Genomic DNA, 17,584 nt, shown 5'->3' with positions numbered 1-17,584 from the left:
TCTAAAATGGATATCACGTTTAAACAAAAACTGTAGTATATATGAAAGGTCCAGACACATTCATGGCAGCTAATTTCATGTTTCTGTGGGTAATTTATTTAGCATCCCGGTTAAAAGCTACATAATTAACATTAGCAAACTAGCTTACATAAGCAAACCCTGCTATATGACACTATCTTGTTAGTTATCTTGTTATTAGTTGTTGTTAGTTATTCACCAATGCTACTTTACAGACTGTCTTTCAGTCTATTGAACTTTTGCTAATTTTTCTACTGTAGCACAAAGTGGCTTTAAGGGGTCTTAGTTACACACAAATCAAAATTCTTAAAATAGAGGCTTCGGAAGTTAAACATGGCATGTGCAGTCAGTGCCGCAGATAAGATTGTCTGTCACAGCTGTCACATGACAGACAGTAAAGCAGGGTCAGTAAGCTTTCAATTCTTTCTCAAGGACAGGTGATTTACTTAATGACCATGAGCACATTTAGGGACCAAATGAAGAAAAATTATGATGACTTGCTTAAAAGAAACAACCCCCCCCCAAAAAAACAAAAAAAAAAAAAAAAAAAACTGAGTGGTCAATTGCATTGCTCATGAAGGCACTTCTGCTTTGGATCAGCTTCGAGTCATGTTAGCTGCTGCTCAGCAGCAGCTGATTAAACCTGCCAACGGCAGCTGCCATTTTAGCAGGCAAACTGACAGAGGCTGGCTTGTAATGAGAAGCATTTTGTCTTTGCCTTCTGCATAATTGTTACAAGATGTCCATATAAATGCTTATCATCGCTATACCCATGGTACATGTAACTAAGCAGAAACATCTACAACAAAATGGGTCGCACTGGATGTGTTGTACACCTTAACTTAAATTAGGTGACAATTGATCATATGTGTTATGGATGTACTCCCTGCTGTGGACACAGATCCCAAATGGTACCCTTCAACTCCTTTTCTTTCTTCCCCTCCTCAAGTCTTTGTTCTCTATTAAGAAAGGCTACTGCCTGTCTCTTATTTGTGGCTCTAAGTCATTATCCTGACACCTTTCTTTTTCTTGTTTAACTCCGTATCCTGTCCTTGTTATAAGAGGGGGCTCTTGGGATCGGTGTGTAGAGCTGAGCTCGTCAGTTGCTTTGAGTTGTTTGAACCTGCTTGATTTTCTTATCTCTTGAGAAAGTGCTTGCTCCATGTGTTGTTTGACAGATTTGTGTTAGTGTGTGCCTGAATTTAGGGTACTGAGGCGAGTGACAAGTACATTATCTATATATAGGCTATAGACAGAATAATAATAATTTATCTGAAATAGTCTTTTTCCACTTCCTGCCTCTGACAGTTATTTTGTATGTGTGTAGTGGAATGTATAAAACAAAAAAGCACTTCTCTTTTGTACTTTTTTATTTTTTCTTCCTCTTAATCTTTGTTCACAGCATCTTTCCTTTTTCTCCAGCTTTACTCTCTTTAGAAATTTCCCAGTTGAACCACTTCACCCCTCATTCTGACTCATCAACAGCTCTCACAAAGAAGAACAAAGGAGTGGAGGATGGGAATGGACATTATATTGGATAATAAGATTGCGAAAGACAGGTGTAGGCACAGTTTCTGCACTGATCTCTCTGTGTTTTACTTCGTGACCCAGTACGCCTGCATATGTTACAGGCACCCTGGTTCAGTGACGTCTGCTCAGTGATGAGGCTGCACTCGCATGAAGTGGAGCTGAGGATCGCCCACTCGCTCTGTTTTCCTCTCAGCAGTGCTCTTAGTTTCACAGAGTAATTAACAATAATTACCCTGCTGGCTTTGCCAAATGGCCATTTGCTTTGCAGCAACACACACGTGCATAAACAGACACTCGAGCATTACCCACTGAAAAGCAGAAGCCACTTCAGCTGTGACTGAACATCTGCAGTGCTAGCCTGTTGACATATAATACGAGGCTAGAAGTGTTCGGACGTCCGCTTTGTTTGCTGTGTTAGTTGCATCAGTTTGGAACTGTGATATAAGTTTTAGAGAAGGAAAAAAAATCTTGCAACATGCACTCATATTGTACTGACAGCAGACAGCCAGCTCTTATCACCCAACATCCCTGATGCTGACATTTGTAGCACTGATAACATTCAAAGGGCAATGTGAATCTCAGCAGTCCCTCCACTGATCATCTTTAGTCATGAAAAGACAACAGAGATAAGTATTCACTATCTGATGCTTCCCACCCAACTTTAAATATCATGAACACACAATGAATACAACAAATGAAAGATTCCCTGCACCAAAACACTGCTACTTGATTTCTCGTGGTTTCTTTCTTCTAGACTGCTTTTAGAAACTCACACTGTGGAGAGATACTACAAAGCTGCAAGCATGCAAAGTGTACAGATCAGACTTAATAAACTTAACTTTTTTGTGTGTCACCTTTGCAAAAGATTCTTCATTGTTGTGTCCTTGTGTCCCTGGCCGTTCTGCCCCTTTATGACTGGGCTTACAAGGCCAGCTTGAGGGATGGCAACCACCGTTCACTTCAGAGGGCTGAGTAGAGGAAAATCAGGAGTAGAAAAAGATAAAAGCAAAACTTGTAGATGGGGTATAGCAGAGAGTAGCTGTTAAGACTTACAAAGAATACACAGCATGTGTCGGTAAAACAGAGTAACACAGGGATGCCTTTTCACCATATCCAGCTCTTTCTTTCTTTGACAGTGTCATGAAAAATAGGAAACAGTACCGCAAATCTTTTAAAATATTTATTGCTTGATGCAAGATTGGGTTGCAATGAACAGGAGTTAATAAATATAATGCTAAATGTTTTGAAGATGTTTAAGAAATAAAAATTAGTACAAGGAAGCCTTCTTCCCGGTTAATAGTCTCTTTATGGTCACAATTATATGACAAACCATGTTTTCTTTGATTAAATCAGTCTCATAATGACAAGAGGATTCATCCGGCATGAGTTTGTGGGAGATGGGTAGTTGTTTCCAGTCAGCATCACATACTGTCAGCTACTGATGAATTTTATGGTCAACAATGTTGAGTCCGAGTGTCACAGTGGGAGAGTTTTTTTATTTTTATTTTTTTTTTCCATTTAAGAAAAAACAGACAATGAGAGTGAAGGCATTTAATGACCAAGAAGTGTTTAGCTTTCTCTTTGACCAGCTGTTTCACTGGTTTCAATCTGTTGATGTGATTGGTTGAAGAGCGTCTCTGATAGACAGTGGCAGACAGATGGCTACTCCAGTTACTTGGCAAGTGTTTTATTTTATTTAGTTTTTTTATATATGTATTTAATTTTTTTTTTTTTTTTACTAGTTTCTGTTTTCCAAATAAACGTCAGCTACAGTTTTCCAGATGGTTCTAAGTAAGCAACCATCTGGCACGTCAGGTTAATCAAATTACATGACCACAACTGTCAGTTCATCGGTCTGTTATTTACAACTTCCTCCGCGGTTTACTTTAAATGTCACTCAGTTTTAAGCTCATTCTCATAGAAGCACTATGAAACTTCAGCAAATTTTCTCAGCGACCCGCCAGGTATTGATGGCTAATTCAGCATCTTGCATCCTATCTGTAATGTGAGCTTTGTCCAGACAGTAAAAATGGAAACTCATCACCACCCAGGTGAAACCTAACGCACAAGACACGATGAATAGCAGTGACGGCAACAGTGTTGCACACTGCTTTTCTCCAAGAAATTTGATTGGTTATGTTATTTGAGGGAATTTTGACATTTTCAAAGCAGTCCGTGACAAAGCATGAAGGATGAAGTCAGAGGCTTTTGCTCAAATTGACAAAAATCTTGCTTTTGACTCTTATTGTACAAAAGAGAAAGCCAACCCTTGTTTGTAGTCCTATATTAGAAACAAGGAAACAGCATGGAGAATATCATATTTCGATGGTGGACCTCAAGGCTGATCTAGATAAATTCAGGATCTATGTTCAGACAAATTCATCCTGGTACCACATGGCTTCCTTTTTATTTACATCTCTATCATCTTTGCATGAAGTATCGCAAAGTATGGGAAAGTCAGACACAGCGAAAATTATCTGTACCATCATGTTCAAAGTGTTTGCAGACTGCGCTGGCTAGCCTGCTCTCAGCTCATTGGTCAGTCAATGAAGCCCCTCGCTGATTGGTTGTAGTGCCATGTGACATCAACAAAAACGTAACATTTTTCTATTTTCTTGTGTCGCGTTGCAAAAGCCCCTGTGTGCACGTCTGCGAGAACGAGCACAACATTTCACGTGCACAAATTCTGCCTGTCGCTTGGCTGAAGGAGGGCAGCGTTTTTCGCCTCATTGCATAAGGAAATAAATGGAGGAAGAGCGAATGGCGTCCCCGAAACAAAAAGTGCAGTTTCTCCTCCTCTGAAAGCTGCTGTACAGCGATGTCTCCAGAAATGTACACAATAAATGTCTCTGTGCCATCAAACGACACAGGAAGTTTTAAGTTAGAAAGTTGCATTTTGCATCTTTAAGATGTAAGATTTTAGAAGATCACACATGTGATCTCAAACCCCCCATGTTCTACTGGCTATAATTCATTTTACAGCAGGTAAAATAAGTCTGTACAATGTCCTTACAAGTGACAAATGCTTGTGTCTTTGGCCGAAAATGTCATCTCATGCTGTTCTTAATCCCTCCCAGATTGAGGTCAGTAGGGCTATTGGAGGAAATCTTTATGTTTACAGCCTCGGCCTGACCCTTGGAAAGGAAAGAATTGACTGCTGTTGTTTGTTTTACTTCATTCCTAGACTGTTGATCCAATCAGATCTCTACATGCATATATGAAGGAAGGACATAACCAGAATGTTAATTATCTTTATAAGAAATGGGTCAGGAGACACGAGGGAGCAGCTTGTTGTTTACTCTCTACATAGGTGTATCTGCAGAAGAGACATGACTCCGTTTCAGAGTTGGGCTGGTGTTGGCGGGTGCTGTTGTTATAGTAACTCCTGACTGTTCTCAAAAGCCCTCGGCATCATGTGGGAGGGTTGCCATAGCAATGGCAGGTTGTAGCGTAGGTGTGTTGTTCTGGGAACAGTAAGTCTATTTGAGACTGTCATTCACTCATTCTTGACTGGAGAAAGAAGTTAGTAACAGCAGCTTTACAAAGACCAAAACTGATAAAACAGAGATGAATAGAACTTGAATCAGCAATCCTGGAAATTCATTCTCTTTATCAATGAATAATAACGGTATTTAATATAGATTACTTAATGTAAGATTTCATATAGTCAAAGTACAATTCACAACTGTGATGTTAGGATAAAAACAGCTGCAGCGGAGACTTTTGAAGTTTGGGGGATCGTCTCCCTCTACAGATTTCTTAGTACCAGCAGTTTGCAGACCCAAAGCTGACCGAAGCCAAGATTGATGTGAGGATTGATGTGAGGATAGGTGTGTCCAGCAGCCAGATGGGTGACCCTGGTTATGGGATTATAAGAAAAGATCAAGGGTGGAATTGTTTAAATTGCTCTTTCCCATAAAAGCAAGACAGAAAAGCAAGACAGAACACTAATGCTTTGTTCAAGAGGTGTGTGCTCTTGTGGAGGAAGTAAGATAAATACATGAAGTTGGGATGAAGAAATGCAGAGTCTAAACTAGGTGGGATAAGGCTCTAGAGCGGGACGTCACAGTGACTAAGGTCTAGAAAGGTCAGTCCTGCCAGATGTAGCTCATCATTCAAGAAGATCATGACAAGTTTCAAAGTCCCACAAATTTGCACACCTGTGGCAAATCCTGCTCTCTTGCTTAGAATAAAGAACCTGACAGATCATATCCTTAGGGAACTTAGACGCAGGCCAAAAATAGGCTTTTGGGAGAGTCTGGAGCATTTGTGAAAGTCTCTCTTGTGTGCAGTGTACAGTCTGCACTGTTGAATGTTCGTTGTAGCTTGATAATCAATTATTCCACCTATTTAGTGCAGTTACTTATAATATTTTGTTTCTGCTTCTGCCTGTCGTCATCACAACCAACAGGTCAGCTGTTGCCAGTGTCTGTCTGCAACAAAGTTGTAGCTGACGCTATCTATAATAATTATATGCAAACTTCTGCAGCAAGCTAACAACTGTAGTGTGGTAATGAGCAATCAGCATTTACCAATGTGCTCTTCTACTTTTCTGCCTTGAATGTTTCAAATATTCTAGCATCCTCTTCTGTGCTGGAAAGGGACCTATCACGCAGGTGTAGATGACACATCCTAGCTGTGTGATATGTTCTATGCAATGTGCTTAAGTGCTATTGTTTTGCCCAGATTTAGGCAGTCCAGCAAGGGGCCCATTTGTTACCGCAGGGTCTTTGCATTTTGATGTATAAAGGCCTCTAAAGCCCTGGCTAATCAATGTTAACAATGAGAAAATAATCAAATTCTGAAGGAAATGACACAGAACATCCCAAAGCACATTGCAATAACTACCTTCAGATCAGATCTAGTTCTATGTCTAGCTCAACCAAACACACCTTCTTACTGAAGTCTGGCATACCACAGGATATTAAAATCCTCTTGAAAAGGCATTTGAAAGAAAATGCTCTTGGTATAAAAGGGTTGTCACCCTGTGCAGACAATCTGTTTAGAGAGGAAAATGCTTGTCAGTGGAAGTAGGCTGCAGAGGCTTCATGGCAAGCTCATGCAGCAGAGCCTTCGCCATACTGAGCATTGAAGGACAGGCTAAAAGAAAAGCCATCAACGAAACCAAAGGAGCGGAACCATGGGCTCGACAGTAGCTCATTGTCAGATCTGACACAAGCAGAAGCTATATTTAGTTTTAATTATTCATTAAAACCACAAGTTTTAGAACAGTTGCATATAAGGCCAGAAAATGGAGTGAACCAACTGAAAGGAAATAAATGATTATATGGAGCAATAAACTATTAACACCATCTGCTCAATGTAAATCTCTTGAAAATATCAAGGTTTTTCAAATAAAAACATAGCCAGACCCAGTAAGATTCCCTTGTTGGTCATTTTGTCTTGGCACATACAAATAAAGGGTAGTTTTATCAGTTTTATTGCTGCTCATGACGGTCATTTGCTTCCCCTGCTGCTAGACAATATTTCCAGCACTCAAGGCAATTTAGAGATATTTGATCAGACCCTGACAGTGTTTTGAAGAATGCTGAAAACTATAACAGTGAATTGTTTAGTCTTGCCTGGACTTAGTTTATATATCTCACAAGCGCAGCATTTTATTAGAGTGCCTCTGAATCTAGCCCACTTGATTTTTTTTTCCCCAACTATAATTTACACCACTTCTGTTTGATCATAGTTTCTTTCTTTGAGTGCCTTGTTAAACTTCTGTAACCAGATGTCAAGTCTTCTCTTTGCCTGCTCTTTATTTTTCTCTGATCCCCCCAATCTTTGTTCCTCTTTTTGTTTCATTAATAGTGCCTCATTTTATTCTCTCTATCTTTAAATATTAAATGTCTACACACGCATATAGGCAAACATCCAAAGAGAGTTTTTAGTCTGCCCGTGCATACATTATGTACTTTCAGAATTTTTAAATTAGGCATTTAAAGCTTTTTTCCCCCCCTGCATCTAGAATTAGTCAGTTTGCTAACAGGAAAAGCAAAGGTGTCAAACATTTGTACACAAATGCAGTTTCCAGATGACAATCCACTTGCAAAAACATGCACTGTACACTCCAGATTTTGGATTGCAATGCAATGCAAAAACTTTTCAATCCACTCGGGGGTTTTTGGCCTGTTTGTCAGTGCAGTCCCAAGACATTTTGGCCTCATAACCTTTCTACCTTTTTAGCTGTCAGTAATCCATTAAGCTTGAAAATCATAAATCCAGTGCTGTCTTACACAAATACATTAATATACAGCACAGATACAAAAAAAAAAAACAACTTTCGTGCTAAGCAGGTTTCTTTAAAAATCTGTACATGTTTATTTCTGTCGCTGTGTGTTTCCAGCCTGCCTTCTGAAATTAACACATCTTGGTGTCTCTTTTCTTTCTTTGCACCTGACTGTCCCCAACTCTCTCATCTCTTCTGTTCTCAGCCATCTGGCGTGTATTCTGTCCTTTCTTCTCATTTATTTTGTAGATAGGGCAGAGCTGAATTTATTTAGGTAATTTTAGCTTGCTGTTTGTATATTTAGTGTGTGTGATCTAAAATGGTGGAGATGCTTTGAGATGGAATGTTGTTGTGTTTACAATAGCAATCAGTACAGGACATAATCAGTCCAACAGCAGTGCCAGAGGCATCTCTAGAGGCATCTGGCTATGTGCGATAGAGAAAATGTCATCAACACTCAGAGACATGTGAAAGTCATATACGGAAGAGGGAAATAGAGGGCAGCCACCCCAGAACAAAAAGCCTGGTTGCATTAACGCCTATTCCTCACACCTTCTGGGAGCAAAATCAGATTACTAATCACTTACAGCAGCATGAATGCTTATTTTCTCTTTCATAATGGAAGCATAAATAAAAAATACTATGGCTAGCACTCAATATAAAACGACAACATGACATTGGAAGCTTTTTATAGAGAGGTTGAGGGTTTATAAGTGTGAGCATAAATTTCCACCTCTCCCGACTCTTGGTGTTAACATTTTTTATTCTTTCCCCATTTTTTTTCCCTTTCAGTCATTGCTGATTCGTTGACAGTAACGGCTCCAGCTCAGACTCTGTCCAAAGTGGAGGGAGATACCTTACAGCTTACCTGTGAGGTGTCCCGAACCTCAGTCCATCACACTCACTTGTCGGTGGGTTGGTATTTGAGGTCTCCGGAGGATGCAGCCGCCCAGCCTCAGGAGTTGGTCACTTTGTCAAGGGACTTCGTTCTGCGCTCTGGAGGAACTTATCGGCAGAGGATGGCGGCGGGGGACCTCAGGCTGGATAAAACGAGCACTACATCCTACAGGCTGACCATTCACAAGCTGCAGCCAGTAGACCAGGGACTGCTCTACTGTCAGGCGGCTGAGTGGATTCAGGATCCAGATGGAAACTGGTTTGCTATGACCCGCAAACAGAGCGACAAGACCCAACTCCGTATACAGCCAACTGGTGAGTGAATTAGATTAACTGCACTTACTTCATATACTTGTTTCCTATTTAAACAAGTAAGATATTGTTTGGAACTGGGAACAGTCTATTTTATGTGATTTAATCATTTTGCGTGTGACATAGAATTAACTATGATTTCTTAAATACATACAGGGGAAAGTTATGTATGTGTCAACGATGAAGAAGAAAATAACTCAATACCTGTCTCCATCCTACTTTCATCTTTGGCCAATGAGTCTAATCTTGTTTAAAAGTACTTTTATTATAACTAACATTACATTAAGGTCTAATGCAGATTACATTATGTGAAAGCGTTACAGTGACTTTAAAGATTTAAAGTTTTTGTCTTGCTTACTGATCTGCTAGTCAAGGCTCAAAGAGTGAGAGGCATATATGAATGGAAGATTTGCTTATGTCTAAATGGAGAAATACTCCATTTAGCCTGGCTCTCCAGCTGAAAGGAGTATGCATGCTGAAGCGTAATGCATGCTTTAATGGGTTAATAGAAACAACCCTTTGTAATTGGCCTTTCATTAAGTAATGCTCTCTCATTCAGCAGTTTGTGTGTGAGGATGAATGAATTTGCCATATAGCAACTTGTGGTTATCTGTCTTCCCACGAATGCTTTGACATGCGAATATGGGGTAGCTGGGCATCGAACTGTTGACCCTGTAATCACGCAGCCCTGTGCCCTATACTTTCTTATCCACAGCCAGAGTGAAGAGAGAGATTGTCTTGAAGGGAGAAAGAAAGAGGAGGAGGGTAATCACATCAGTCTAGAGCCTCTCTGTCCTTCTGACAGACGCACATGCCTCCATGTGGGCCAGGTTCCTCTGATTGCTGATCAGTATCTCACACTAAGCTCATTAGCTTACTAAAAAGGGCTTAACTAAACCTCCACAGACTCCCCAGTTTTGTATTTGGGTCTGCTTTATGGGCAACATTACTGGCAAACCTAAGAATGAATTTGACCAGCTCCAAAAAACACGGATGTTTGACGTGGGAGACCTTTGGGTTCCACAGAAACAACCTCCCCAGGCAGCTTGTACCCTGAAGCCCCTTTATTATTATTATTATTATTATTATTATTTATTTATTTTTTTTTTTAAATAATAATTTCTCACCAGCAGTTACATCAGGTTTGTTTGTGCCAAAATGTGTTTGTGGCAGAAACCATGCATGTTGTCAAAACTGAAGGAAGAAGATTTCATAAAATGAGGAAGTCATCAAGTAAGGGAAGGGAGGGGAAAATAGGGAGGTGATGGGTATTAGTGGGGTGATAAAATATGTAAGTATGATGGAAGTATGTAGGAGAAAAAAAGAGTGTGGTGGGATGACTGATGGAGGAGCAAGTCTTGTATGATGATGATCTAATAAGCTGTCAGCCTTCATGTAGACCACAAGGACAAGCAACAAAAGCTGCTTTATGACTCCTCGTCCATGTTTATAGCAGCCTGGGGAGGTTGTGTATGTGGACTGATGTCACGTGGTCCACATACATCAAGAATCTCTTTGTCTGCTTCTGAGAAAGGGCCAAGGATATGGGTGATAAAACTGCTTTGTCATTAGCTCAGTTACTAAGGAGGCACAGAGTGGTGAGTGTCTAACGCCAGCAAATTACTTCAAAAGCGGAATCTTTTTGCCTTTCTCCATTAAGCATCTGATCGGATGCGTCTTGATGGTGCCCCAGATAGTAGTGTGTGGATGAGAAGAAGAGTTGGAACTCAGATGTAAAGCAAGTTTTTCAGATGAGTTCCTGTTACTTCAGAGAGAAGACAAAAGGCACGAAGAGCTCCCCTCTCAACGCCCTTCGTCACTCTCTGTCTTCCCTGTAATCTATAATTGATGGAAGTTATTGTTGCATGACAAAGAGAATAAAGCAGTTGTGCTGCAGTGTGCAGCTGTTGATATAAGTGCTCAAACATGACTGTTGGTGACTCATTTTAACTTCTTTTTTTGTGGATTTATTACATCTTGAGGGTGCACCGTTTTGGCATGCAAGGTGCATATTTGGTGTTTTACTTGTTTAAGTGCATATTTGACTGAGTGCATTTAAAAGGGACGTAGACAGGAGAGGGTGCAGCTTCTCCATTACACTTCTATTACAAAAGATGGAGCGGATCTCAAGACAGCCTCATCACTAGCTAATCACCCACAGCCAGCATCAGAGATGGGGAGCAACAGACAGAATCCCAATGTATCTTGCACTCTTTTTTTCTTTTACCATGTCTGTCTTTTTTTCTCTTGTCTCTCAAATTATCCTGTTTCCTACTCTAACGTCATCTCACATTTTCAGCATCTATGTCCTATTACTTTTATTCTTTTCTGCCTTGTCTCACTTCCTCTTCTGTTTACATTTTTCTTTAATAACAACTAAACATCTGCATACCTGGATTGTGCAAGGCCACTTCTATACCATCTTAAACTAAATCATTGTAAAATGCTCCTTTTCCTGAGTTGAGCAGTAACCAGACTGATCTGACAGTGATTACACTGAAAAGTTGCATCACAATCTCTTGCTGTCCTCATAGAGCAGTGTGTCATTTATTCAGGCATCTGATGGTTGTTCTCTTCTATGCTATTGAATTTCATTTTTGTATGTGCTGCGGCTGTGGGTAATGTTAGCTGTCTTTAACAAGTCTACCAGATATGGACAGACAATCATGCAGTCTTAACACTTTCACTACCTCCCTTTTCGCAAGCTTTTGGTCTTGGATGACACTGGTTGCCATTATTTAAAGTAAGCATAATCATTTTGGATAACTTGTATAAACACTTCCAGTCATATTTACATAAACAGTTGGATTAAACTAACAGAAATGACATATTTCTATAATTATCCCTTTCAGTTTCCATCTTCATAAGCTTGACTGTCACTCTATCATCTTGATCTCTTTACACAGACTTCTTCGTTGGTTCACTGGCAGCCAAGTAGAAAGTGGAATTCAGGAATTAACGCTAATGGTTTAAATTAATTAATTAATTAATTTTCTTCTCTCATAGGAGCTTATGTATTCATTAGTCCTGATAAAATGATGAGATAAAAAAATGGACAAGTGCATCATCATTCATGATTATTGTTTTGAAAACCATTTATTTTTCAAGATAATGGCAATAATTTTAAATATACAACTTCACAAAAATAAATAAACAAACAGTGGGTTCAAACCTTTTTGATGTGAGGTGGCAGGACTGACTTCTTGTTTGTGGGTTCTTTCTGTATGTGCACTGGGGTTTCACTCCAAAGATATGCTTGCTAGGTTAATAGGTAAATTCAAGAAGGCCATTAGTGGGAATGTGAGTGTAAATGGTTGTCTGTCTCTGTGTGTTACTGTTAGAGAGGCTCAAGCTGCTGTTTGAGTATTCATATGTTTATGCATGTGTAAACAATATGCCACCTCCTTTTCACCATAATATTCCCCTGCATAACTAGCTCTGTTACAGGCACAGGCTTTGAACTTTTCCACGTGAATGTGTTTTCAGGAATGCTGTTTACAGTCTTTGTAATTGCAGCTTGGGGCTACCAGCCCACAGACATACAAAGCAGCCGTGTGCGATACTTGCCATGCTCATCATCTGGAAATTAATGCAACAAATAAAACCGGACAAACAGCCACATACAGACTAATGCAAGTGCAGCAGCACATGCTCAGGCAACAAGTGTAATTTGGCCATGTGGAAGTGTTAGAATTAGCTGTGTTTACCCTCTGTGTTGTCTTAGACAGTGCAAGAAGAGGAGGGGCTGCCTGATTCAGTTTTACACAGCTGAGGAGAATTTAAATGAGATGTCTTTTTTTTTAATTGATTGCAGAGGTGAAACCAAGCAGGAAGGGAGGGCAAAGTTGTCTGAAAGATCAGTTTTTACAGTGCGACCTTAACCTTCACAAGTTTATACTCTCTTTATCTTTATCACAAAGATATTCTACATTGCCCCCTCCATCCGAGGACGCCTCAAACTCCTCCTGTACCACCAAACACTCAGTCCTATCAGAATGTTTTTCTTTTGAAAAGCTTGTTTCCTTGTGTCAATATATATATATATATATATATATATAAACCTAATAATTTATTTTTTATCATAGCCCACATTTACACTTGGTTCAGATGTCAGAAACAAGTCATTGGTAAATTAGGAAACATATTATGCCCTTTTCATGCAATCTGACTAAATTTCCTGAGGACTGTGTCTGTGACACATTTTGGTCAAAATGCCGCAAGGATATAGTTTGACTTTTTTGAGATCTGGTTGTACAGCTTTGGGCTACCATGCAAAAACAAAGATGGACACAAATTGCACTAGATAGTCTTTGAAGCATGTTATTACCATCTGAAAGTGCATAGAAGACCTAGCCTGAGAGCTCACACTAGCACACACAAAACTGATAATACAGTACTTGACAGGCAGTTTTATTTTCAAATGCTTATATTTCTCTAAGCTGCAGCTCAAACACTGACAGCTGGTGCTGATCTTACTGATAGGCACAAGCCCATCATGTGCTGAACTGACTCAGGTTTAGAAACAAAAAAAGCATATCTCTGAGGGAAATGCTAAGAGAACTTAACAATCAGCAGGTTGTTTAAAGAAAAATTATGTTTTGATTTATCGTTATAGAAGTTGAAAAGAACGCATTGAATGTCAGACCATCACAAACAGCTGCTTATATGGCTGATGTTTCACAGATGTTAGCTAGTTTAATCTTCTTTGTAGTGATTCTGTATTCGATGACAAAATGAAACTCAGAAAGAAAATAAAAAAAACATATGAAGAAGATGGATTTCCTCATCACGCAATAAATCATTAAAGTACTGGTAAAGTGTTTATGTTTCTGCCTTAAGTTAATTAGCTGACTGCTGATGACAATTCACAGTAAATTGCAAAACAAAGGGAAAATAAAACAAAGAAAAACAAACAAAAGTTACATTTTCTGGTATTTGTAACCCAGATTTTTCCTGTGTTTTTCTCCCAGACCGAGACTTCAGCATTCAGGTGAGCACGGAGCGACGGTCCTTCACGGCCGGTGAGCCGCTGGAGCTTCGCTGCACCATAGAGGCGCAAAATGTCCCCGAGCGTTTCTTCTCGGTGTCGTGGGTCTTCAGCAGCTCACCGGTGGCCGTGGTGGGCCCCAGTGCCGTGCCTGTCCTGGGCACAGAATATATTGCCCGTGAAGCAGCTGGTCTCATGACCGTGCGCAAAGAGAGTCCCAGTGTGCACCTGCTCAAGCTGCAGCGCTTGCGCCAGGAGGATTCTGGGAAGTACATCTGTCGCGTTACGGAGCGGGAGAAGACGCCAACTGGAGATTTTATCGACCGCAGCAAGAGGTCCCGCAATGTCCAGATCCTGGTCCAGCCTCTCAGTGAGTAATGAGTTCACCTCCTAAGTTGTCCCTCCCCCTCTATTTCCCCTTCCAATAATTGCTGATAACAGATAACTGTGTCACCTCTATTGTTGTTCTTGAGAAAGGGGAGAAAGGATAATGCTGCTCTTATTCTTGCTATATTTTCTGTTTGAGTGGATTGCTAAGGATTGGTAATTCAGCATTTTGCTCCTTCCCATTTGCTTGGCTTAGTGGTGGGGTTGGGTGGGGTGGTGGGGTTGACACTATAGGAGGATAATGGAGAGCAGAAGAGTCCAGACAGATGGAGGCTGAACTAACAGCCATGAAATGAAAGTGTGGAAAAAGAAAATAAGCAGAGAAAGGCATCTAGCTCTCCAGGGCCATGTAAGTGGTTCCCTGGGCTAAATTAATGTGCTCTGCTGGGAGAGACCTCTTCAGCTGGCTTAAGCCAGGCTGGCCAATGGGGTTGTGTCAGGCTCGTAGCTGATTGGCACAAATGTACAGTCAAACCTTTAAAACCTTGCTCACAAATTTGTTATCTGCCACTGAGACTTTTCAATCTTGTCTGGGAATATGTTGCACTCCCTTCGCTCTCTGTACTTCCGTGTCTCTTAGGACTTGAAGCCAGCTGCTACCAGCATAATAAAGCATATTCAAGACAAAGAAATATATTTTCTAGCGTAGCCATTGCTACCTTATTTTGACCTTCTACTAAATTAGCTAAAAAACAATGCCCTGGAGCCTGCAGCTGTCTCCAAGGAGTCACTGCACAAGAGGAGGATTTGTTCTTCCAACAAAAGACCTCAATACCCAATAAAGTCTGTTTATTGCATTTACACAAGATAATAGACATAGTTAGTGGAGGAGGACCTTCCTGAAAAACAACAATTTTGTTATCCATCATTTTTTTATGCGGAAACTGTCCCCTCATGCTTGACTTCTCTCACCTGCACACATGCATGAAATCTCTAGAAGTGCTTCATCACTCTAATCGGTGGAATTGGGATAGAGTCAGTAATGGGTTATGGCAGGGGTTAAGAGTTGACGAGTCAGAGGTAGGCAGAGGTGACGGCAAAGGAAAATCAGTGGTAAACACCTCTGACAAATGAGTGTTGATGGATGAGTTTACCTTTTGCAATGAGAAAGCGAGAGAGGACTCACTTGCCAAACATATTCTGTATCACGCTCATAGAAAAGGCAAGTTCAAAGGTCGTGTAAAGGAGAGGGGATGTAAATTGTAGAAAAAAAAAGATGCATTCTGCTCAGCAAAATCCTGAAGGCGCTTGTGAGGAGAATGTAAAATATAAAGTTCAAAGGAAATCTAAGGGAAAAGTTAAAGAAAGTGAAAGTTGTCCAGACATGAGACAATTTTATGCAAAGGCTGAAATATCTAAATGTCTGTCTCACAATCTTTTCTCCGTGTCACAGTGTAAAAAAGTGATATAATACAGCATGTTCCATGGAAAAACCTTTAAAGCTGCTAAAATTAAAGACAAAGGGAATGAGAAGAGTGAAAGTTTTTTTTTTTCCTTTGTTCATTTGAGTGTGTTAGAAATAAGAAGCAAGTTTATTCCATTTTCACAGAGGGCTCACGCTTGTTAGGGGTCCGGTTAGCTGAGAGGGAGGCAGCAGAGCTTGGCCAGAGGAGGAAGAAAAAAAGTGAGAAATCGTAAGCCAAATACTCGAGACACTGATCCCACAGGTCCCACAGGGGGAAGACGTCTTATGGGTCAACCAGAGCTTCACGTTTGATGGACGTTGAAGTGATGTGAGTCTCGATAAAGGAAAAAGAAAAAAAGGCAGGAAAAAAAGAGCCTAAAAGAAGACTTTTATCCTTCCCCTCTGAAGTGCCACTGAGCCCTGTGATCTGAGCCTTCTCTCCTGTGCGTATGTGGACTTGGTGAACAAGCTTCACAGGGTTAAGAGGGAAAATCTCAACCCACACACACATTCTTGCAACTCCTCTCTAGCTGTCACTGTGAACTGCCTGAGGCCAGTTACCCTCACATGCTTCCATATGCACCCACAAGCATGCAAACACAAATGTGTGTCACTTTGAAAGGGTATCGTTTTTCTTCTGGGAAAAGATGCAGGGATTTCTTTATTAGATCTGATCCTACACTTGTCTTTACACAGAAGATGTTATTTGTGCCATCTTCAGGTCTCAGCATGAGAAGGAAACGTTCTCTTACCTCCTTCGTCACCCATTTCTCTGTTTGTTGATGAATGTGTAGCACAGTGGGTTCAGAAAGTATCAATACTATCAATACTTTTTTCATTTGGTTGTGTTGAAGTTCTCCTGAAATAGCAAGTCGGGGTCAAGTTGTTACAGCAAAATTCCAGTTAACTGTAAAAACAAAAGCTGTGAAGACTGCCACTCCCTCATCTGCCTTGGCATGATTAGGGTTTGTCCATTATTTCAGAATTCAAGAAGTTTTCTTTTGGATCCAAAATTAGTGTGTGCTGCGACACACAAACACACACAAAAAAACTACAAAATAAACACAAATGATGATGTTCCATAATCCATTTTTTTGCAGATTGTCTTATTAGACAGTTGATTAAACAGAACCATTGTTAATGAAATGTCCCCCACCCATGCTCTTCCTGCTGCACAAGCCAAAATGTCTGCAGGGATAAAGAGTCTATTCAGACCCTTTGCTGTGGACAGGTGCATGCTGCCTGTTTTAATTATCTGGGAGATGCATCTAGAACTTGAATGGAACCCATCTGTGACAAATGAATATTACTGGACAAAGTGTAGAGAGGTGTACACCTGTGTGTTTGTATTAGATCCCAGAATGAACTATTTTAATGGCAAACATTTTCAGTTGTCAGTAAAGATAAAACTGTACTAAAGATGGCTACATTCCATGCAGGGAAGTTTGCAAGCCAACAGGGTGGTGCTATCATGTCTTTATAGGGAAACAATAAAACTTGCTATCATTAATACCAAATATGAGCAGTTTTTCCAATTTGTGCAAGACTGCTTTGCATTTTATTCAATTCAATAATTTTATTCAATTCATATTTAAACAAAAGAAAAAAAATTCCACATTTTGAATGACTGCATGTTTAAATAGTAACAATCCTGAAAATACACTTTTCTTTGGCTTATAGTTAGTTTGTGCAGCAAAACCAGGGAATGCTACCATGAATCAAACTTTGCACATCTACTGTAGGTCAAGTGCAAGTTACCCTGTCACCATCTTTGAAAATTTGGAGAACTTGAACAATGCATTTTTTAAGCAGA

General features: G+C 40.1%; 1 protein-coding gene across 1 annotated transcript in view; it reads left to right on the top strand.

Annotated features, from left to right (window-relative positions):
* igsf3 (immunoglobulin superfamily, member 3) overlaps positions 1–17,584 on the top strand; it is a 75,233-nt gene that overhangs the window by 36,352 nt on the left and 21,297 nt on the right. Inside the window, exons 3-4 of the mRNA XM_042001596.1 lie at positions 8,576–8,995; positions 13,963–14,349. Coding sequence (XP_041857530.1) covers positions 8,576–8,995; positions 13,963–14,349 — 807 coding nt within the window. The remainder of the gene's footprint in view (positions 1–8,575; positions 8,996–13,962; positions 14,350–17,584) is intronic.

The sequence above is a fragment of the Melanotaenia boesemani genome, chromosome 12 (genome assembly GCF_017639745.1).
Source record: "Melanotaenia boesemani isolate fMelBoe1 chromosome 12, fMelBoe1.pri, whole genome shotgun sequence".
Classification (NCBI taxonomy): Eukaryota; Metazoa; Chordata; class Actinopteri; order Atheriniformes; family Melanotaeniidae; genus Melanotaenia; species Melanotaenia boesemani.
Note: the sequence above shows the minus strand (reverse complement) of the source record. Positions and strands in the feature narration are given on the sequence as shown.